At 43.9% G+C, this 24,895-nt stretch overlaps 1 protein-coding gene across 1 annotated transcript; it reads left to right on the top strand.

Annotated features, from left to right (window-relative positions):
- Positions 1–6,042: 6,042 nt before the first annotated feature.
- LOC141085338 (chemerin-like receptor 1) lies at positions 6,043–14,805 on the top strand. Its single transcript, XM_073570626.1, has 2 exons — positions 6,043–6,146; positions 12,797–14,805. Exon 2 carries the CDS (start codon positions 12,825–12,827, stop codon positions 13,887–13,889), a length of 1,065 nt encoding a protein of 354 aa, XP_073426727.1. The 5' UTR covers positions 6,043–6,146; positions 12,797–12,824; the 3' UTR covers positions 13,890–14,805.
- Positions 14,806–24,895: the final 10,090 nt, after the last annotated feature.

Here is a 24,895-nt window from a genome sequence, read left to right as displayed (position 1 = left end):
ACTCTTGGGAGCACCCGGTTTGCCTTTGGAATGAGGAATGCTCCTAACGGGTGCCGAAGTGGAGGGTACAGGCAACCAAGTCTTCCCCCTCCCTCTGCCTCCTGTTTTGGCCGGTAGGGGAATCTCTTCCTCCGAGCTGCTCCCACCACCTTCCTGTTCCTCACGCCATGATGGGTCAAGGACCTCATCATCTTCCCTCCCCTCTTCAAACAGCTGCTTCTCCGGGGTTGTCTCGCCAGCACCGTACGCACCAGAAAGTGGCAACTGAGTCTCGTCATCATCTGATGCGTACTGAGGTGTGCTGACCATAGGCACTGGCCCACTCGCCTCTTCAGATTCAGAGGGACAAAGAAGTTGGGCATCACTGCATACTCCCTCTTCTTCACATTCAGGAATGCTGCTTGGCTGGCCCCCTCTTTCCAAGCCAACAGATTCCGAGAACAGAAGTAGAGTCTGTTATGGCTCCTGTCCATGTCTCTCTGACTGCCTGGGCACTTTGGCAGGTGGTGAAGAGACAGATGGTTGCTCTTCGGTGCTCTGATCCTGAGAGGATGCGGAAGTAATTGAAGTCGATGCGTTAGCTGCCATCCATCCGACAACGGCTTCAATTTGTTCCTCCCGCAGCAGTGGGGTACGTTGAGGTCCTACAAAGCTGCGCATAAAGGACTGTTGCCTGCTAAAACTGGGGGATGCTGATCCACTGGTGCCCGCAGCAGGCCCAGAATTCCCACGTCCTCTACCTGCGGAATCCCCACGTCTTCTCCCTGCAGAATCCCCACGTCCTCTCCCTGCTGAAACTCCACGCCCACGCGCCTTACTCCCTGCCTTCTTCATCTTGCCAGACTGCTTAAGATAGGCAGAAAAGTACAAAGGGGAGCCTTAGTGTGCTTATTCCTGAACAGCTGGTTACAGGTACAAGAAACACTAATTTTATGAAGTGTGTGTGTGTGGACTACACTTTAATAGGAGCTGATGTGGCCTACACAAGTTCCAAATGTAGTGTTTGGTGAACTTTTTTTGTGGTTTCTTTGTTGGAAACAAACTCAAAGTATGTGAACAAAGAATTGAAACTGATAGTATCACCAACTTTTTGGAGCTATTACAATGCGGGCAGGTAACCTACAATGCAAAAGATGAGGCTCCAAAAAAATTGGGTAATACTAATCTGGCTGCGCCGGCAGGGCACAAGCCAGAAAAAAAGGCTCCTCTATCTACTCCTATATAGTGTTTGCAACCAACCAATGTTGATGGATAAGGATGGATGCACACTAATAGGAGAAGAAAAAATGAGCTGCACTCAAAGACAAATATGTGTGAGGCAGTGACGCACGTTGAGCGTCCTACAACCAGACGTAGCTGCAGGACACTCTACTCAGCGTGAGCTGCACTCACACACAGTCAGAGACCTCTCAGACAGCCGTCAACAGTGCAGCTAAGTGGGCACTGGCACTGACAGGCTGCAGAAAGGCTCCGCTGTGTACTCCTATATAGTGTTTGCAACCACCGTAAATGGAGACGGATGGATGCACACTAATAGAAGAAAAAATGAGCTGCACTCAAATAAAAATATGTGTGAGGCACTGACGCACGCTGAGCGTCCTACAGCCAGACGTAGCTGCAGGACACACTACTCAGCGTGAGCTGCACTCACACACAGTCAGAGACCTCTCAGACAGCCATGAACAGTGCAGCAAAGTGGACACTAGCACTGAAAGGCTGCAGAAAGGCTCCGCTGTCTACTACTAGTGTTTGCAACCAACGTATATGGATACGGATGGAAGCACACTAGATTGAAATTATGTAAAAAATGCAGCTCAAAAAATAAAAGATGTATGAGGCAGCAGTGATCACACTGGGTGGCCTACAGCCTGACATGGCTGCAGGACCCACTTCACAGCGTGAGCTGCACTCACACAGCCCTTGCAGACAGCTGAGAACACTGCTGCTAGGGCAAAGAAGGCTACAGTGGTGCTTTATGTAGCCTGGGTAAAGAACTAGATGTTTGGTGGAATCGCTATTTCTAACTGTCCCTCACAGTCTTCTACAGCAGCCTGTCCCTAACTGACTTCACAGCAGAGTGACCAGAAATGGCGGCTGCAGTGGCTTTTATAGTGCATCATGACATCATTTCGGCAGCCAATCACAGCCATGCCAATAGTTAACATGCCTACATGCCTAACAGGATGTGCCCACACTTCGGACGATTCCCATTGGCTTAATCAAAGCAAGCAGGCTCATAGCATGATGGGAACTTCCGATTCCGATTCCGGAATCCGATATGACAAAAGTATTGGAAGTCAGTATCGGAATTCCGATACCACTAATATCGGCCGATACCCGATACTTGCGGTATCGGAATGCTCAACACTATTAAAAAGTAATCAGCAATGTCAAGAGACCAAACAAAGGCAAACGGTGCAAAATGCTTTAATTAAACCCATACATGGTTCCTAATTTGACTAGAAAAAAAATATGTCACAGTTAAAAATAAAAATTATTTTCTGGTCATCAGATATGTTTCTACGGTTGTCCAGGTATGGTTATCCAGTCCTCTTCTAGTTGACACTGGTCCCCTTTTTTCATCAAAGTGGTTTTCCATGTCCCTCATGATGTTATGATGTGAATCAAATTACCTGATGGAGTTCAAGTGAATCTGCCAAAATTTTATAGGATTTTCTCATCCTTAGTTGTAACATGTACAATAAAGTCATGTTGTAAATTATGGCAAACAGTGGCATATCTAGACTCCGATGGGCTCCGATGCAAAATTTAGACCTGTCCTCCCTCATGATGTAATAATGTTCCCCATCCTGTATTATTGGCTACCATCCAGGACCTCTTCTTAGTATAATATCTGAGCTCCTGGCCCTTTCTGCTATCAATGTCCTCCATCATGGGTCCCATGTAATAATAATGTTTAACATCCTGTGCTCATTCCTGATTTAGTGGCCCCCATCCTGGCCCCCTTCCTGCTATAATGTCCCTCATCCTGAGTCCCTTCCTTGTATAATGTCCCCAATCCTGGGCACCTTCCAGCAACAATGTTCTCCATCCTGATGTTATGTCCACATCATGGTCCATTTCAGTAATATATGCCCCCCCATGCTTGGCCCTTTCTTGATATAATGACCCCATCCTGGGCCCCTTCCATTAATGATGTTCCCAGTCCTCATGTGATGTCCACATCATGGCCCATTTCAGTAATATATGTCTCCCCATCCTTGACCCTTTCCTGGTATAATGTCCCCCATCCTGGGCACCTTCCAGCAACAATGTTCCCCATCCTGAAGTTAGAATCATAGAATCATAGAATCGTAGAGTTGGAAGGGACCTCCTGGGCCATCTGGTCCAACCCCCTGCTCAAAGCAGGATTAGCTAAATCATCCCAGTCAGATGTCTGTCCAGCCTCTGTTTGAAGACTTCCATTGAAGGAGAACTCACCACTTCTCATGGCAGCTTGTTCCACTCATTGATCACTCTAACTGTCAAAAAGTTTTTTCTAATATCTAATCTGTGTCTCCTCCCATTCAGTTTCATCCCATTGCTTCTAGTCTTTCCTTGTGCAAATGAGAATAAAGTTGATCCTTCTACAATGTGACAGCCCTTTAGATATTTGTAGACAGCTATTAAGTCTCCTCTCAGTCTTCTCTTTTGCAAACTAAACATTCCCAAATCCTGCAACCTTTCCTCATAAGACAGGGTTTGCAGACCGGTCACCATTCTGGTCGCTCTTTTCTGAACTTGCTCCAGTTTGTTGATGTCTTTTTTAAAATGTGGTGCCCAAAACTGGACACAATATTCCAGATGAGGTCCGACCAAAGTTATGTCCACATCATGGTCCATTTCAGTAATATATGTCCCCCCATCCTTGGCCCTTTCCAGGTATAATGTCCCCCATCCTGGGCTCCTTCCAGTAACGATGTTCCCAATCTTCATGTGATATCCACATCTTGGCTTATTTCAGTAATATATGTACCTCATCCTTGCCCCCTTCCTGGTATAATGTCCCAGCTCTTCAGCCCATTCATGCTTCGTGTTTTGCTGGCCTTTTCACACACATTTAAAAAAAAAAAAATTCTACTCTCCTTCGTCTGCTCCCATGACATACATACTGATATAGCTTGTGTCATGAACACTGCACTGCACTAGCTCACTGAGCCAGTGCGTGTGTCCTGAGTAAAACAAACTGTGCAGTTGTGAAGATGTGTGCTTCCGACAAACAGGACCTGAAGCACGTGACTGCTGGGGACGTGGCCTAAGCTCCGAAGAGCTAGGAGCTGAAGGAAAACTCTTAGAAGGGTAACTACAGGGCATAGACAGGGACATAAACCAGATCAGGCCAGGGTCAAAGCACAAGATAGTATGACAGTACCAAAGGATTAGACAGAACTGATAGTCAGGACGTAGCAGAAGTCAGAAACCAGAATGGGCAATAGACGGTACAATAGGGACAAACTGTAACGGAGTAACAATAGCGAAGCCAGAAGGTCAGAACCGGAGAAGGTAATAGTACCAAAACGTGAGACAGAGAACAGAGTGAACGGACAGACCAGGTCATACACGGGAGACAATCAAGCAATGCAGTATACACGCACACCAGGGGTCAGACACACAGAACAACAGTATAGCTGAAGGAATCCTAGTCTGGAGCGAGTATAAATACCCCTCCCAGATCCAAAGGGAGGCCAGCAAAAGTTAACCCTGCAAGGGCAGGACATTAACCATGTCCTATACCATGACAGCTTGAATGGATTTTAAAACTTAACCTTTACTAGGTATATATTAAAATGACCAAATTGCAAAAAACAAACATATAGAAAAGGGAAAATTCAAGTGAAAAAGTGCCCTATAACCATTGGACAGTTGGGTAAATGGTACCTATGGCCTCCCAGTTGTTGAGTCCAAGATACAGTGATAGGACTACAACCTATTATTGACTGGGGAATTATATTCTTAAAGGCCCAAATTATATCACTTATTTTATTTGGGTGTCACTACAAATCCCCTTACAATATAAGAATCACTCTTTTTTCTTTTATCAATAGAAGGTGGTCATATTTGTGCTGACTAACACCAATCTATGTATCATATGCTTAAAGTGCTCTTAGTGCTGAGGCATTTATAATTAGGTACAGTGGAGAAAAAAAAGCATATGAGAGTCATGTGTGTGACCTCCTACTTTAAATTAAGCCCTCGTATCCACTGTACAGGTACCAAACCTTAAAAATAGACACTGGGGTTGTCACCCATCCAGTGTGACTTCATGCAGCATATACGGGATTTTGCAACCGGTTTGAAACCAACACACATTAAACACAGGGACGGGTTGTAGGTTATATTTCCACCTACCATATCATAAATATGCTTTGAAACCATCAATCCCTTATGGTGTTTATGCTGTCCCTTTACTTTGCTAACTATATAATCATTGATACCGGTATATCACATAAGGTATCCAGTGACAGTAAAAAGGTGCAATCTCACCCAATTTGTTGGAGGAGACATCTGGTACGCCGCTCAAACAATTAGAGATGATGTCAAAAGACTCAATCTCATTTAGCGTCTCCCGACGCGTTTTGTCCTTACGGGCTCATCAGGGGAGTTCACTAACATAGCTGATCGCTACATTTCACCTGGAAATGCGGGACGCACATCCAGCTGAAGCAGGCAGACCCCACTCGCGCTTGGGCACTCTTGCGGTCATGCCCTCTGCGAGTGATGAGAAACATAAAACTAGTTAAAAATGAAGAACAGTTAAAAAAAGTAGCATTTTTATATATTCCACCATTATGAAAAATGTATGCAGTGATAACGTTATCTTACATGTACCCCCAAATGAATTCCTAAAAATGTTTACAGTTCATCTCTTTTAAAAACAAACAAGTATGTAAGTGCTATGATTGCTAATATCAAGCAGAAACAAACAAAAGAAGCATTCCTGCAGACTAACATTGGCTCAGGGCTTAAAGGGTTAAGAGAAAAAGAGCATTTCCTCCTGACAGAAAGTTTTTCGCTGACTCTGGATCTGATGTAATAACTGATGTCACGGCAGAACTCCTATAAGTTTCACGCCTAACTGGAGAATACTTTTAGATAGCGAAGAAGCTCAAAAGGAAAAACAAGAAGCCGATCCTGGGGATAAGCAAGTAAGTAACCAATGTGTAAGCCATGTATCAGGCAGAGAATGAGTAATGTTGGTGGAATGGGTGAGAAGAAGACCCCGGGCTCACTATCCTGCTTTATCATGTGCTGTTATTACAGCCTCACCAGCAGCACAGAGGATTAGAGAAGAGCAAGTATGCTCGTTGCTCGGGTTTTTCCGAGCATGCTCAGGTGTTCTCCGAGTATTTTGGGGTGCCCAGAGATTTCGTCTTCGTCGCCTCAGCTGCAAGATTTGATCTTTTTCAGCAGTGCATAGAATAATAATTATATACTGAAAACATATTATTTATGTATTATCTATCTATCTATTATCTCTCTATCTATTATCTATCTATATATTATCTATCTATCTATCTATTCTATTATCTATCTATCTCATATCTATCTATTATCTATTTATTATCTATCTATCTATCTATCTATCTATCTATTATCTATCTATCTATCCTATATCTATCTATCTATCTATCAATCTATCGATCTATATATCTATCATCTATCTATTATTTATGCATTATCTATCTATCTATTATCTATATATTATCTATCTATCTATCTATTATCTATATATTATCTATCTATCTCATATCTATCTATTATCTATTGATTATCTATCTATCTATCTATCTATCTATTATCTATCTATCTATCCTATATCTATCTATCTATCTATCTATCTATCTATCTATCTATCTATCTATCTATCCTATATATATCTATTATCTATCTATATATTATCTATCTATCTATTATCTATCTATCTATCTATCTATCTATCTATCTATTATCTATCTATCCTATATCTATCTATCTATCTATCTATTATCTATCTATCTATCCTATATCTATCTATCTATCTATCTATCTATCCTATATATATATATCTATTATCTATCTATATATTATCTATCTATCTATTATCTATCTATCTATCTATCTATCTATCATCTATCTATCTATCTATCCTATATCTATCTATCTATCTATCTATCTATCTATCTATCTATCCTATATCTATCTATTATCTAGGAATAGTATTAGGTAAATATACACTGGTGCCTCACCTTTGAAAATATTGGACTGGGGGTAGTGAAGAACTTATAAGCTGCAGGTGAGTATACAGGTTCTGTGTCAAATCCTGTTATTGAAAAATGCCTGAAAAGATAGATTAAAGCACTGCACTAAATAGGTTTAAAAGCTAAAAGGGGGAAAGATGCCATGCATAGAAATATAAATTGGCTTCAAAGGAGTAAACAGTGTACTCACTTGCGTAGCTGCAGGTGACAGAATGTCAAATGTATCCAATGCACGTGAGATGAGAAAAGTTGAGAGGATTCTGACTTATAAGCTGATTCACCTTGTAGGGAGCATAGAGCTTGGTCCCTGGAAAATGGAATATGGGATCAGTGTAGTGTTTATGGCATGCAATGAGCGCATTTGTACACCTACTTAGTATGTCAATTCTGGTAGCGTGTTTAACTGTGGATCCTCTGAATAAAGAGTGGGGCCATAGGTTGTTCGACACTTAAAATGTCAGGCGTGTGTTAACCGTGGTTGATCCTTTAATAATCTGAAATGTAATCAGCCTGTTTGTTAAGTGTTCCCAACGGTCCTGTTCACAAATCTTTTCGGGATCACCAACATGCTTGTACTATCTACAGTGACTTAAGTAAGTTTAATAACTTAAGTAAACCTACGTTCATTGGGACACAGACATATTTAATATACAGAACCTAATATAAAAACAAAATGAGCAAATACCCTATTTAAGTAAAGTAAATAATTAGTAATTGTACTTAAAATAACATAAGGTTAACAATGTTTTGATGGGGAAAAAAAAGCCATCCCACCACAACAAGGTGACCCAATCCGGATGGTACCTAACTCTTATATTGCATTTCACTTATAACAACATCAGTGTCTACAAAACACAGAACTGGCGTCCATCTTTGAATTATAGTTTTTCTCTGTAAGTTCTGCTCCTGGCTGTTGTAAAATACTGACCAAATCCTGACATGTGAATAAGCCCTAAGGCTGTTTTTTATTTAGCGCTGGATCTTACCTGCCCTTTAATTCTCAAAGCTAATGGCCCGTTGTACACTGCAGTGGGAGATGTAGTATCACCTCTCATATGATGGTGGCGCCACTTCACGTGTATTGTTCTGCGGCAATAATGTCACGCCAGGCAGGCTAATCAGAACACAAGCTGCTCCCTTTCTCATTTCAGTGGGAGTGGATCACTGTTGTGGCCGATGGAACGGTGCAAGCAAATCCTTCCTCTACCTTTCCTAACCACTTAGATTCTACTGTGACTATTGACCGTGGCATCTATGGGGTAAACTGCTGGAATCTGAGTTTTCCCTGACTCTGACAGTTGCAGGACAGTAACAGCTGTATAAGGCTGGTTTCACATGTGTGGACGGAGGGCTGCGGACTTCCTACGTGAAGCCCCGCCCCGCCACGCCTCCTCCGGTCAGCTCCGCCTATTTCTGCATGCAACTGCATGCGGCCTGCGTACCCTATCTTTAGCATTGGGTACGCAGGCCATGCCGCAGTATGCGGATGCCGCCGCATGCATCATTTTGACGGTGCGGCGACCCGTGTAGAACGCATCATGTTGGCATTTTATGCGGGCGCCGCATCGTCAAAACAATGCATGCAGCGGCATCCGCATATTGCGGCATGGCCTGTGTACCCAATGCTGAAGATAGGGTACGCAGGCTGCATGCAGAAATAGGCGGAGCTGACCGGAGGAGGTGTGGCAGGGGGCGGGGCTTCACAGAGGAAGTCCGCAGCCCTCCGTCCGCAAATGTGAAGCTAGCCTAACACAGCCGATACTCTGTATATAAGGCAGGTTCAAGTCCACAGTCCACTTCACATGTCAGAAAGGAGCTACAATTAAATAGATGACTACTTCATTGCTACTTCATTACCTACTGAGCCTCGATCTGACTGTAAAAGCCCATTTGCTTGGATTTACAGCTACAATTTCATATACAAAGACCACTTTTATACAGGGACCCAGCTTCATGCAGCAGAGCAAAGCCAACATTGTGTAACAATATTACAACACATTGTAGGGCAGCGACTGAAGTAGGAAGAAAATATTGGTACAGAGCAAAAAAAAACAAATGATTTGCTGATTTGCTACAACAGGTTCTCAGAAAGGAAACTGACACAATTCCTCCAAAACCAGAAAAACAGGTTTTTTTTCCATCTTATTCCCATTTATGACTTTGACAAATATTGATCTCGGTCAGAAAAAGTGTATTAAACACTGCCACCTAGTGGCTGCTCCATTGTAGCGCAATAAATTGTGTAACGTGTTATAATAAGCCAGAAAAAGAGCATATAATGTATCTGTCCTAGTTCAACGTATTGAGAAAGACATCTAAGCCACTGTTAAAAAAAATATTTAAAAAGTATCAACAATTAAAAAATTACCTTCGCAACTTCCAAATAGTCTCACTGCTTTTACAGTAAAGAATCCTTGTCTATGAAGATGGTAAATACTTTTTTCTTTTAGATATACTGAATACCCACTTGATTGCAGTCCTAGGTATATGAAGAAGATCTGATACATTTCTTTACTCACTTTAGATGCACTTTTGTTTGGAACTACTTTTTTATATTATGTTATTTCAATACTTTTTTTCTCCATTCTTTTTGGGTGCTGTACATCTGTGTCAGGTCTGCTTTATTTTTTTATTTAGATTAGAGCCTAGAATTAAGCATAATGCTCCTTAAAGTGAATCTGTCACCTGAATTTGGCGGGCTATTTAAATGACTTCTGTCCTGTCCGATGGGCGGTGTTTCCTATCCATTCCTCCTCCCCATCCTTGGCCGCCGTCCGCAATATTTTCTGGAATTTGAATAGATGTACGCCATAGTCAGCGCATGCGCAATGCAATCTTGCCTCGCGCATGCGCAGTATGCTTTGCCCAACTGCGTGCAAAGCCTAAAAGCATTACTGCACATGCGCTGCTTAACTATGTCCCGGAACACAGCAAAACACTTTTGGGACATACTTAACTGGCGCATGCGCAGTAATGCTTTTAGGCTTTACCCACAGTTGGACAAAGCATACTGCGCATGCGTGAGGCAAGATTGCATTGCGCACGCGCGGACTATAGCATACACCTACTCAAATTCCAGAAAATATTGCGGACGGCGGCCAAGGATGGGGAGGAGGAATGAATAGGAAACACCGCCCATCCGACCGGACAGAAGTCATTTAAATAGCCCACCAAATTCAGGTCACAGATTCCCTTTAAACGGTCTGACTAGTGATTTTTAATATTTTGCTGCATAACTTGATCTTAGTTGACTTGGAAGCAGCTGCTTGGCATTCGATAGTACAGCTCAAAATGCTGGCCAGAAATTTCTCGCAAAATTTGTGGTGCCAGTATGTGTCATTTTACGTGCATAATCTGATGTTCATCTGTAGCTTTCATAGAGCTGAGATGTAACGAAAAAAAACATTTTGTTATCACATTTTATTATCTGATGTTTATCATAAAAGCATGTTGCCTTAACCTCTAATAAAACCGTTACCTCATCTTCCACCTTATCTGATAATGTCACCATGCTGTTGTTGGGTAAGAACATGATTAGCAACATATTTCAATAGAAGACACCTGTCAGATCTCCACCACACCCTGCTCCTGCAACTTCTCCTTCTGTCTCCAGAAGCCGCCATATTCACTCCATGGGCGGCGCTGGTGACGGAAGAGATACCAGGACAAGAAGCGATCGATGGCACAGGCTCTGTCCAACCACTAAAGCCCCCTTCTCACATAGCGAGATTGCTAGTGAGATCGATGAAGTGTCACCGATTTTGTAACGCAACAACGACCTCGCCAGCGATCTCGCTACGTGTGACACGCAGCAGCGACCGGCCCCCCGCTGCGATGTCGCTGATCATGCTTGAATGTCCTGGGCCATTTTTTCGTCGTCGGCGTCCCACTGGCCAGCGCGCATCGCTGTGTTTGATGCCTCTGAGACCTCGTCGGCGATGCAGAACTCAGGGACGCAGGCGGGAATCGTCTGAAAACCTGCTGTGTGACAAGGTACCAACGACCGGCTAGGTCGTTACACGGATGGCAGGATCGTTGCTGCATCGCTGTTTGGCAGCTTACTAGTGACCATTTAGCGATGCACCAGCGATCCTTACCAGGTCGTATCGTTATCGGGATCGCTGGTGCGTCGCTAAGTGAAACGGGTCCCTAAGGTTAGACCTCCAGTTCTCTCCTATCTGATAGCATTGGTGTGTGCTCTCCAGCTGATGTTATCAGCTCCTTGCTTCATCTAATTGGAAGGCACCACACCCTACTAAACCTTCCAGTTACCATTGGAAGCTGCCAGATATAGCTTTGTGCTTCCCTGGTTTAGAACTGTGTTTTCTGCTCCTGTTTAGAACTTGTGTTTTCCTGTTGTGACCTCGGCTTTTTATTAACATTTCTCCTAAGAAACACCCATGATAGAAATGCAAGGCAATATACAATAAAACAAAATAATTTTGTTAAGTGTATAATAGCAGACAGAAAGTAACACACGATAGAATGACACTTCACAGATAAGTTAAGAAGAAGCAGGGGGAACTGGTAACGATTTAATAAATAATCAAAGTGGAAGCCTTACTCAATAATTCATAAATAATTAATATGTAACACTGATAAAAAGGAGGTATATAAATATATGCCAATCCAGCAAAAACAACAATTACTCGATTATCATATATAGAAAAGTATGTGACTCAATTAGGAATGAAGGCATAAACAAATAGAAAATGTGTTTAAGTAAGCCACCTAGAAGGACACCCAGACACCCATCTGTGCAAATGAGCGATGGAACATAAAAAAATATAAGCAACAGAATAATAAATACCCATTGTAGCAAATGTCAAAGCTGAATTAAGGCAAGTGACTAGGTCCAACACCACCTGACATGCATTTTGCGGGGCACACGTTTTCACCCCTGGACAAAGCACTTCCTGGGAAACATGCATTGGGTGCGGTGGAATATGGTCACTTGATTTACTCCAGTTTTGACATTTGTTGAGCATCTGACTTGCCACTCCAGAATAAAAATGTACATTCCAATGATTGGTGCAAGCACTAGTGATGAGCGAGTATACTCGTTGCTCGGGTGTCCTCCGAGTATTTTGGCATGCTTGGAGATTTAGTTTTTGTCTACACAGCTGCATGATTTGAAGCTCCTAGACAGCCTGAATGCATGTAGGGATTGCCTGTTTGGTAGGAAATCCCCACATGTATTCAGGCTGTCTAGCAGCCACAAATCATGCAGCTGCATTGACAAAAACTAAATCTCCGAGCACAACCAAAATACTCGGAGGTCACCCGAGCATGCTCGGAAAAACCCAAGAAATGAATATACTCGTTCATTACTACTAACACCAATGGTCAGAGCCTCACTGATTAGTAAAATATCACCTATTTTGCAGATAGGTGATAACTTGTTTTCACTGGCAACGCCTTTATTGTTTGTGATTCCTCCTCTATAAACACTGGAAAGATAAAATGGAAAACAGCACAAATCACTTGTCCACATTAAAATGAATGAACAAATTGCAATTTTTACCATTTACAATATTTTTTCATTTTTACATTTGCAGCTTCTTTGAACTGTTCCACTGTTCACCAATGAAAGTTATGGAGAACATCACAACACCATTTCCATTCTTCGATATTACACTACTAGGTGAAACTTCTGTCAATACCACCGATTCCTACTATGAAGAGACTGGATTGCTTATTGTGGATTATTTCTCTTTGGTGGTTTACTCTTTGGCTTTCCTCCTGGGGACCACTGGAAATGGGCTGGTTATCTGGTTCACATTTTTCAAGATGAAGAAAACGGTCAACGTTATTTGGTTCCTTAATTTAGCAATTGCTGACTTTGTGTTCACATTATTTCTCCCCTTGAGCATAATCTACCTGGCAAACAATTTCAACTGGCTCTTCGGAAACTTTATGTGCAAATTGAATAGTATGGTGGCTTTTCTCAATCTGTATGCAAGCGTCTTCCTGCTTACCACCATCAGTGTAGACCGTTGTGCCTCTGTCATCTTCCCAGTTTGGTGCCAAAACCACAGAACTCCAAGGCTGGCACTATTTGTTGTCATGGCTGTTTGGTTACTGGCTTTATTATTAAGCTTGCCATACTTTATAATTCGAGACACCTTCGAGCACAATGACTTCATATTTTGCTATAACAACTTTGAACTTGGAGCTTCTAAAGACATTGGTATAGCCCGGCACAAAGCGACAGTCATATTACGATTTTTTGTCGGATTTATTATTCCTTTCGCCATCATTGTTACATGTTACTCTATGATTGCCCTCCGGATCCAAAGAAACCACATGACCACCTCTTCCAAGCCCTTCAAAGTAATCATCGCAGTGATAATTACCTTCTTTCTTTGCTGGCTTCCTTACCATATATTCTCGTTCCTGGAATTGCATTCCACTTATCGGAAAGATGAATATCTGAAGAATGAAATTCGTGTTGGAACTCCTCTAACCACCAGCCTTGCGTACATGAACAGCTGTGTCAATCCTTTCCTCTATGTTTTTATTGGTCGAGACTTTAAAAATAAATTTGGAAAATCCATCCATTCTATATTTGAAAAAGCTTTCAATGAAGACTCAGTGCATAAAGACCTGAAAAGCAAGAGCAAGTCTACGTCTGAATCCCAAATCCTCTGATCCATAGAGAAACTTTCACATTTGAACTTTTGGTTTGGCTAAAGGTTTCTGTGCATGTAATTGACTGAACGAGCGTTAACGTGGAGCATTAGAGAACTTCTGTTTAAAGTTTTAAAACTTTGTTGTTTGGTCTTACCACTTTGAGGACAAAAGAGTTGGCGAGACTTTTCAAAGGAAAAATTGAACTCAACCTCAATGACATCTTGTTCCGTACTCCCCTTTAAAAACCATAGCCAATGGATCAAGGCAAGCTATCCCAATAGTTGGTTAGTTTAAAAGAGTGGATCATCAATTCTTCTGGTGACAAACTCATAAAAGGGTATCCCACTGCTAAAAATCCGAGTAATCAACTGTAATTTTTTTGAAGGAACCTAACATCATGTGCTCATTTCACCTACAGTGCCTCAGCAGGACAATTGAAGCATTATGCAGTGTCCTGAATAAAATCAATGCATGTATGGATGTGCTGGGTCCTCCTTGTTAGGCCTTTTACTCTGGCTAATTGATAAAAGTCCCAAATAAGAACATAATAATGAATTAATGCCAGTTACACTTCCCTGCTTGTAGAAGTATTTTGAAACTCTGACAAGATATAATGATCGAGAATACAAAGGGAGCTCTATTTTGTTTTTCCCCTCTCATTTATTCCTGTAAACTTTTTTGGACTTTCTCAAAAGTGCCAACGGGTGAGGAAAGTTGCAAATTTTAACATAGATATTGGTAAAGTTAAATATTATGACATTCACTTTGTGAATTCCCTGCATTAATAATATGCTTAAATTATAATAAGTCATCTAAAAGGACTGTTTGTTTTGTAAATGATTACATAGAATGTTTTCTTCTTTAGACCACAATGATATAATCATGGCGCCTTTTTGAAAGAAATGTTTAATCAAATATTCCACATGAAAATTTATTTATTGTGTCCTAGATTTTTACACTTTTCAACATCAATTCACTTTTAACAGTGATTAATTTCATGATATTAGTAGTCATTGAGGCTCTATATTTCTAAAACATATCTGTAAATCCGTCTAATAGATATAGACTCAAATAATAAAATTTTGTCTGCCTGCAGCCACCACTAGGGGGAGCCTAAGAGCTTAGTTTACAGTTGTGCTCAAAAGTTTACATACCCTGGCAGAATTTTTGCTTTCTTGGTCTTTTTTCAGATAATATGAATAATAACACCAAAACTTTCTCTCCACTCATGGTTAGTGGTTGGGTGAAGCCATTTCTTGTCAAACTACTGTGTTTTCTCTTTTTAAATCATAATGACAATCCAAAACATCCAAATGACCCTGATCAAAAGATTACATACCCAATTTTTTAATACCGTGTATTGCCCCCTCTAACATCAATGACAGCTTGAAGTCTTTTGTGGTAGTTGTGGTTGAGGTTCTTTATTTTCTCAGATGGTAAAGCTGCCCACTCTTCTTGGCAAAACACCTCCATTTCCTGTAAATTTCTGGGATGTCTATCATCATCAGCGCGCTTGAGATCTCCCCAGAGTGGCTCAATGATATTGAAGTCAGGAGACTGTTTTGAGATGTCACTATGATTTAAATAGAGAAAACACAGTAGTTTGACAATAAATGGCCTCACCACTAACCATGAGTGGAAAAAAAGTTTTGGTGTTATGATTCATATTCTCTGAAAAAAGGCCAAGAAAGCAAAAATTCTGCCAGGGTATGTAAACTTTTGAGCACAACTGTATACTTTGTTATTATTGTTTACAATTTGTAAACATTGTGCAGGAAGCTCCTGAGCTCCCTCTAGTGGTGACTAAAGGTAGTTAGAAAGGTGTAAGGTAGTGCCTATTGTTCATGTTGGGGACACTCACATGGCAGCAGATTAACCAGGTCAGGCACGGGGTTTTTCACAAAAATCAGTCCATGTGGTTTATTATGCAGCATAAACCACAAACAGCAACAGTCCTATATCAGACAGAGGAGTGTTCATGCAAGGGCTTCGCTCTCTCAGCCCCGTGGTCACACAGGCTGTGCTATGTCCAGCAAACTGTCATGATCCATGCTGGATCAGGACTGACAAAAGCACAGGTAACCTTTTTTTTTCTAAGCTGTGCTTAAGTTTGGTTTTTGCCCCTGGTGGCCATTAAGATTATTGCACTGTGGTGTCGCTTGTTCAAGTTTGCCCCCCGGTAGTGGTGAGCATCATTGCACTCTAGTTTCTTTAGTTAAGTGCACATGATTATAATGCAGGTGTGATTGCTGGCTCTGCTATAAAAGAGTAACAGGTGTGGCAATCACTGTTGGTGATAGTGTTCATTTCAACCATCCTTGGTGGAGGAAGGCGCTGGAGAGCGTTCCTTGCAGCACTGTCTTAGCCCTGGTGTGGAAGGAGTCTTAGGGGATTTCCTTGTAGCTCTGACAGAGCTTGGTGGCAGCGATTCAGGAGGAGAGCTGCATTCTGGTGGTGGACTCTGTTGCCAGGAGCAAGTGCAACAGAGTAAAGCTAAGTGGTGTTTCCCCGTTTGTGTTTTTCCTTAGTGTGTATTAGTACAGCGGTGGGGCCAGTGCCTGCGCCACCCAGCTCCCTAGCAAGGAATAGGTGTAGGGTATGCTAGGGCAACAGGTTCCTGATTGGCGACTGGTGCGGAACCGGCATAGGGAACGTTAGGAGCGTTAGGGACACTGACTCAGGGGAGTGCAGGAGGTCTCCATGTCCCCTTTCCCTATCGCAGAGCCCACCGTTGTAACTGTTTTCCCTTCCCCTTGTCTTGTTGTTTTACTTACCGGCCTGTGGGCCGTGTCACACAGGACAGTATCACGTGCCGCATCTTGATGTTTTAGTTACCGGCCTGCGGGTCGCATCACACAGGACGGGTCCACGTGACATTATCACCAACCCACAACTTTTTTTCTGCTGCGCCATGTACCCAGTTCAGCCCTTTGCCCAAATGCTGCAGACCCTTACTAATAAAATTAGGGGGCTGCGCAGAGGGTTGGTGCGGCAGCTGCGGCTGTTGGTGGGCTCTGGGGGGGCTTGGTTCAGGAACAGGCTCAGCCAGATCCCAAGATATCCCTCCCTGACAGATTTTCTGGAGGGAGAGATCAATTCTTGGTGTTTCAACAAGCCTGTAAATTGTATTTCAGGCTGCGCCCTCGTTCATCAGGGAGTGAAGAGCAACTGGTGGGAATCATTATGTCCCTTCTTAACCCTCCGTCAGGAACAATGGATCTGACAGGCGCAGCTCTTCTACTTTCATTTCTCCCTTCTCACCAGATTTTCAGGAAACCCCCTCCCTCTAGATAGTCTCCTGGCTCTAGCTGCTGTGTGAAACCTGATACCACAGTTGGTCTGCAGAGCTTCAGGAAGGAAAATATAGCTGTGCTGGCTTCTCAGGCTCATTGGTCCCGAACACATCACACTTTATAAGGTTGGTATGTAATGTTTTTAGTCATTACTATTGTTTATTTAGCTTGTTTTATGAATGGATAGAGAAAGGTTTGTGGATATTTCATATAAATAAGGCAGATTTTCTTACAAATGAAAGTGTACTTCTCAGGAGTTTTGAAATTTGTGTATATCAAAGTTATTACTTTTATGTTGAGTAAATGGGTTTGTTTTGCACCTGATAATGTGTAGTCTCTTTTATTACACCCCTATGAAGGTCTCTGATCACTTTTAGATCACTGAAATTGAGAAAATTAGATATTCTAGGCATTTTTCTAGCCTGCGCTTGACAGGCACATTGTTCCATTATGAGTTAGTGCGAATATTGTTCCTGACGGAGGGTTAAAGGGGATCCCCAATCCTGGGCCTTCTCCCTACCGGACGATTCTCCGTCTTTAGAGTCCGTGGACGAGTTCTTTGTGGCTTTGGTGCTTGTGTATGGGGATCCTGATGGCGTCCCCCTGGCGGAATCCCGAATCCGTAGGTGTAAACAGGAAGCCCGGGTCGCTGAGGAGTACTGCTCAGAGTTTAGGAGATGGGCCACTAATACTCAGTGGAATGACCCTGCACTTAGGAGTCAATTTGTGCAGGGTTTGTCTCCAAAGTTGCAGGATACTCTGGTGCAGTACGCCGCCCCCAGTTCGCTGGAGGCCGCCATGTCCCTTGCCATCCGGGTGGATAGACGCCTTAGGGAAAGACATATACAAAAAATGCCCCCTGATGTCCTCGCTAGGGAGGAGGACCCACCAGTGCGGACAGAGGAACCCAGACAGCCCGGTGTTGTTGATACAAAAAAGGGGGTGTCTGCGGCTCGTCGTGGTGGGGGGGTTATGCTTTTCCTGTGGGAAGCATGGCCATTTTATGAGAGCCTGCCCAGTTCATGCCAAGTCTCCTGATGAACCCATGCAAGTAGGAGGATCTAGTTTGTATTCGGAGCTGCCTACGGTTCGGGGAGTGGTGTCGGCATGATTGTAATGTGGGCAGACTGGTCATGTCCTGAAGGCTTGCCCATTGCACGCCAAATTATCTGTGCTATCTGAGAAGCCGCATTCCCCTGGTCGCTTGGAGGGAGGCGACCAAGGAGTATACATTTCCTCCATTTTGCCCTCCCAAGGTACCATGTCAGCAGAGGTCTTGGCTGGCGGGGTACCGGAGGTGATACCGGTGTTTGTGGACAGCGGAGCAGGAGTCAGTCTGGTGGATGCTCGCTTTGTCCAGACTCATGGTCTGAGGTGTAGGACGATAGCCCAGCCTATAAGCGTCCAGGCCATAAACTCTGTTCCACTGAGCCAGGTGAGCTTGACCAAGGTCGTAGAGAATATCCATCTGCATATTGGACATCATGAGGAGTCCTTGTCATGCTACGTCTTGGAGGGAATGCCAGTACCTATTGTTTTAGGCATCCATTGGTTGAAGAGACACAACCCGGTAATAGATTGGCGGGCGAGGGAAGTGGTCAGCTGGGGGTACCCGTGTGAGGGCTGCTGCCTAGGAACTACTGTCTCTGCCGTCTCTCTTCAACGGACCCCTTCCTCTCCGGTGAGGGCAGCAGATGTGCTGCAGGAGAGTAGGGGTAAGTCTCAACCCTCGCCATTGGCCAACCGTGGGAGGCGCAAACCTCGTGGTGGAAGGGGTTGGAGGGTGGTGTACCCCTTGGTGAGGTGCGGGGGTGTGAGTGTGGGGACACAGGGGGACGTCTCTGTTGTCAATCCCAGAAAGAGTTCTCCAAGTGGTGACAAATGGACGACTGGCAATAAACGTTCAGGTCCGGACCTGTGTGTGAATGAGCGTGTATGGGTGGCCACCAAAAAACATCCAGTGGAAGTGTGTTGTGGAGTGTTACCTGCTCATACCAAACATACACATATACAACCCGTTCCCCAGGTCAGCGCTTCGGAGATGTGTGTTGCCTCCAGAACATACGTTGCCAATACCAGCGGGCTCGTTTCTCATTAACCTGACATGCAGGTAGTTGCTGGGGTGAACTCTGGGTCTGGGCGTCCCCGCTGTAGGTGGTTCCCTGATGGGGAGCGGTCTTGACGGTCCAGAGGCCCCTCATTAAGGGGAGGGTACTGTCATGATCCATGCTGGATCAGGACTGATAAAAGCACAGGTAACCTTTTTTTTTCTAAGCTGTGCTTAAGTTTGGTTTTTGCCCCCAGTGGCCATTAGGATTATTGCACTGTGGTGTAGTTTGTTCAAGTTTGCCCCCGGTGGTGGTGAGCATCATTGCACTCTAGTTTCTTTAGCTAAGTGCACATGATTATAATGCAATGCAGGTGTGATTGTTGGCTCTGCTATAAGAGTCACAGGTGAGGCAATCACTGTTGGTGATAGTGTTCATTTCAACCATCCTTGGTGGAGGAAGGCGCTGGAGAGCGTTCCTTGCAGCACTGTCTTAGCCTGGTGTGGAAGGAGTCTTCGGGGATTTCCTTGTAGCTCTGACAGAGCTTGGTGGCAGCAATTCAGGATGAGAGCTGCATTCTGGTGGTGGACTCTGTTGCCAGGAGCAAGTGCAGCAGAGTAAAGCTAAGTGGTGTTTTCCCGTTTGTGCTTTCCTTAGTGTGTATTAGTACAGCGGTGGGGCCAGTGCCTGCGCCACCCAGCTCCCTAGCAAGGGATAGGTGTAGGGTGTGCTAGGGCGACAGGTTCCTGATCGGCGCCTGGTGCGGAACCGGCATAGGGAACGTTAGGAGCGTTAGGGACACTGACTCAGGGGAGTGCAGGAGGTCTCCACGTCCCCTTTCCCTATCGCAGGGCCCTCCGTTGTAACTGTTTTCCCTTCCCCTTGTCTTGTTGTTTTAGTTACCCTCCTGCGGGCCATGTCACACAGGACAGTATCACGTGCCGCGTCTTGTTGTTTTAGTTACCGGCCTGCGGGTCACGTCACACAGGACGGGTCCATGTGACACAAACAGGCTCTATAGCTTCCCATTCAGGATGTCCGTTCCCTCCTGGGGACTGTCCCACACACACAGGCCAATATATACAGGCCTCACCTGGTCAGCAGAGTCCACATGTGCGCTTCAGGAAGGCAGCACACCTTCTAGCACGTCGGCCTTCCGGGACCTTCCACATGGACCAATCAGATCCATGCACTCACTCATGTGAAATACCCTGGTCACCTTATCTGGTCCATAGCCATGCCCACCGGATCACATGGCTATGACCTCATTGCAGGTCCTATTTCAGACACCCAGCCATACACACATATATACAGGCTTACTATGGGCATTTAGACACACACCCCTGGGTGGGTTTGTAGGTGACTGGTCCCACCTGTCTCAACAAGCCACCTGGAAGCCTTCCCTGACACACTGTAACAAAAACCTCAGCAGTACCTCTGCTGATTAACACATGTTCAAACTTCTATCCCAGGGCCACCCACCCTGGGGTACATAACGGTCATTTACCATCCTGGTGTTCATCCTACCTCCATTACCACAATGGATATGCCTGTGTGCATGACCCATACAGCGCCCCCTAGCTGTCACAGCGGTCACTACACCACAAAGGATAGACAGACAGCAAAAGGAACAGGGTAAGAAAAATACAACACTCAGCTTTCTGCTTTCTGCTGTAAAGCACTGCACAGCAGGATCACAACACCAGATACACCATAAACAGCTAAGGCACCACTGCTCCCAGCAAGCTCCTTCTCCCAGCTAGGTTGCTGCAGAATGAACTAACACCGACGGTCAGCTGATGCATCAGGTGAGCTTTTGAAGGAAGGTGGGAATGGTCACCACCTGCATCAGCAAACTCAGCAGCAATGTAATTACCCCAGCAGCCACTGGGGGAAAAACTGACATTAACCCCAATGGCCTGAAAGCAAAAAAGTTTTAATATGAAACACCAGATCTGCCACAGATCCAAAAATGGATTGTGACACTACCTTTCCCCATAAAGATGTTATAAAGTATTGTAGGGGTTTCTGCTCTTTGGTAGCTGCTTGAATACACACAGGCACAGGGTTTTTATATTCAAACAGAATAAAGTTTATTGTCCATCATAAATTTTACTGCTCCATACTGAAAACAAACGTTTTTCAACACAAAATGAATAACAAATGGTCCCTGCTTCAACACAAAGTTATAACAAAACAGTCCTTTCTTTGGGTAAGTCAAAGTAAATCAAAACGGTGTCACCAACTTGACATTCTAGGTCTCTAGCATAGATTGTCCACAAATAATGGCCTTTCTCCAGCTCCAGTACAATACAATCTACTGAGTGAACCCAGATGACTGTTGTTAGGTCTGTAACACCAGGGCTGGGGTATGGGAGAGACCTTTCCCACCCAAGCTCGTTTGGTTGCTGCTAAATCCTGGTCCCAAAATCCATTTGAAGAAAAACCATCCAGTAACCTAATGAGAGCACAAACAAAGAAAACTTTGATGGGTCCACGGATTTCCAGCCGGTCTCCCATTCTGGTATTTGCCCAGCCTTAGCTGCAACCTGACATGAGCAGGCATATCCAGCTTAGAATGGCCAGTAACAGACATATAGCATCTCTGTGGGTCTTTTCAAGAGAAATAAACTCGTAAGGGAAAGCTTTGAAAAAAAACAAAGTGTCAACGGGACTAGGGATTCCCAGCCAGTCTCCCATTCCTGTACTTGCCTGGCCACTATCTGCTTAGCGGCTGCAACCTGAAAAAATCAAGCATATTCAGCCTGGATAGGCCGGTGACAGAAAGTTAGCACCTCTGAGGGTCTTTTCAAGAGGAATAAACTCAGAAGGGAAAGCTTTGAAAAAAACAAGAAAAACATCAACGGGACAAGGGATTGCCAGCCAGTCTCCCATCCCATTACTTGCTCGGCATCAAGCTGCTTAGCGGCTGTGACCTGACAGGAGCAGGGACATTCAGCCTAGAATGACCTATGACAGACAGTTAGCACCTCTGTGGGTCTTTTCAAGAGGAATGAACTCGGAAGGGAAAGGTTTGAAAAAACTAAACAAAATGTCAATGGGACTAGGTACCCCAGCCAGTCTCCCTTTCTATAAATATAGGCTTTACCAAGTTATTAGCCAGAGGTAAGTATTCTGTTCTCTCTAAGTGAAGCAGACTTCACGTAGCTATACAGGCAGCTAAACCACTATACCAGGGTCCAATATAGAGACTGTAGGTTGAATCTGTGCTTTATTGAACGTGATGGTGTATTGGCGCGGTGAAACTACAAACAAAAACATATGCATACAATCAGTACTGGGTTCATCAGGGATTCATTTGACGGAGATACCATACTGTTCAATATGTGGCCCGTATTTCGATATTTTTTACCCCAAAATATTGTATAGACCTAGGGTAACAGACAGCAAATACAGTGGAATGGAGACCTGAAATGCAACAATTTGTAGCCCACAGATAGATCAGACATCTGATGGAGATACCCCACTGTTCAATATGTGGCCTGTATTTTTTTATTTTTTACCCCAAAATAGTAAATAGACCTAGGGTAACAGACAGCAAATACAGTGGAATGAAGGCCTGAAATGCCACAATTTGTAGTCCACAGATAGATCAGACGTCTGACAAAGATACCAGACTGTTCAATATGTGGCCTGTCTTTTTTTAATTTTTTTGACCAGCTAAATTGTGTCAACAAGTAGGCTAAGACAAATCAAAAAAAATTCTATGGAGACCGGAAATGGCACAATTTTGAGCGCAATGATATGCAATCCGTGTGGCGGACAAAACCTGGTGTAAAATATCTGCCCTGTAGCTAAATATTTTTTTGAGAGCTAAGTATTTTTTGGGCAGCAAAATCGTGTTAAGAAATTCTAAAAGACACTCCCAAAAAATTTAACAGTACCACAAAAATGTCAGAAATTTCTGCGTACTCAGATGTGATGGCTGGGATGGGCAACCCCGTTTAAAATAGCTGCATTTTCATGCTGTACTAGGAAAAGGATTTGGCTGTATTCTGCAGTCCCAACAAGCAAATGGAGAAAAAACCCAATGCAAGTCAATGGGGAAGCAAAGTCGGCAGGGTGTGGAGGACAGTAAACACACCTACAGTGCCCATTTCAATGCCAATGACATGAATTCTTATTACTTAAGCTTGTCAACCTTAATTTACTTTATAATAATAGTTACGCACTGAAAACTGGGGGTTATTTCGCTAAAGTTGTGGGGGGGTAGGGCTGGCGCCAGGTTTTCGTGTGCCCTGGGCCAAAGGGTGTCATTGTGCCCTTTTAACACATACCACAATTCATGATGCTCCGATACGGCACAGAAATATAGGTATTGTACAATGACAAATACTTCACTGCTTACATGACATGACTGATATCTATTTTAAATTCTATAATAGCTCAAAAAAAGGACAGTATATTTCTCCATACAGTATTATGGCCACCACCAAGTGCGCCATACAGAATAATGAGCCCCATATATTTCTCCATACAGAATAATTGGTCCCATATAATGTACCATACAGTATATGATGAGCTCCACATAATGCTACAGTATATGATTGTCCCCATGGACGATGCTCCAGTGTGTTATGGGCCCAAATAATGCTCCATATACTGTATAATGGGCCCCATTTCTAATGCTCCAGTGTATAATGGGCCCTGTAAATGCTGCTCCAGTGTCTGATGTCCCACATTTGGAATGCTCCAGTATATGATGGGCCTTAAGGATGATGCTCCAGTGTCTTATGAGCCCAAGTAATGTTCCATATATAATGGGCCCCATTTCTAATGCTCCAGTGTATAATGGGCCCCGTAAATGCTGCTCCAGTGCCTGATGTCCCCCATTTGGAATGCTCCAGTATATGTTTGGCCAAATGGATGAAGCTCCAGTTTATGATGGGCCCATATATCATTCTCCAGTGTATATTGCTCCCCAAAAAATGCTCCCAACGTTTAAAAAAATTAAATACCTCTCCTCGCTGGGCACTGCTCTACTCTGGACTCCTCAGCATTGCCATCTTCCAGCTCTCTGCACTTGTACTGTTTCAGTAGAGGGCATACAGACGTGATGTCATTGCGCTCTCTGACCTGAATGTCACTTTCAGGAACTGCGGAAGATGTCACGGCGGTGGAGCAGGGAGAGGTAAGTACTGAAAGTGCTGTGGCCCTGAGCAAGCATGGGGGGCCCACTCATGGGCAACGGCACTGGCACAGGGCCCTTCATAATACGACGGTATGTCTGACGGTGAGTGGGCCCTCCCTCCGCCAGAGACACTTTTGCGTTCTATGAGTGGCCCTGTGCCAGTGCCGTCTCCCACGAGTATGACCCCCCACCTGCTCAGGGAACCGGCACTTTCATCTGCACCTTCCTCTGTGTCACCGTGTAAGGTGGTATAGTATGCGGGAAGGAGCACCTGAGTTTCATTAGTGTCAGATTTTGGCTCTGTAGAGTGCGAGGGGAATGTAGTGCTGTGGGTGAATATACCAGCAGAATCATCTAGCAGTGGCTGTGCATCAGTGCACTCCATCTCCGATTCATGTTGGACTGGAGAATTCAGGATTTCACTTGATAACACAGGCATGGCATGTGAAAAGAGCTCCCTGGAGTAATCTGAAGTGTGGGCTGCCACATCCTTCACTTTTGGTGGGGGTGAAGGAAAGGGGTGGTTTCTGA

This window comes from Dendrobates tinctorius, unplaced genomic scaffold (assembly GCF_039654945.1).
Source record: "Dendrobates tinctorius isolate UK_male_01 unplaced genomic scaffold, ASM3965494v1 ptg000028l, whole genome shotgun sequence".
NCBI lineage: Eukaryota > Metazoa > Chordata > Amphibia > Anura > Dendrobatidae > Dendrobates > Dendrobates tinctorius.
Note: the sequence above shows the minus strand (reverse complement) of the source record. Positions and strands in the feature narration are given on the sequence as shown.

What these genes read in the sequence shown, in the direction of transcription:
- LOC141085338 (XM_073570626.1), top strand. Translation starts at nt 12,825, where the DNA reads ATGAAAGTTATGGAGAACATCACAACACCATTTCCATTCTTCGATATT.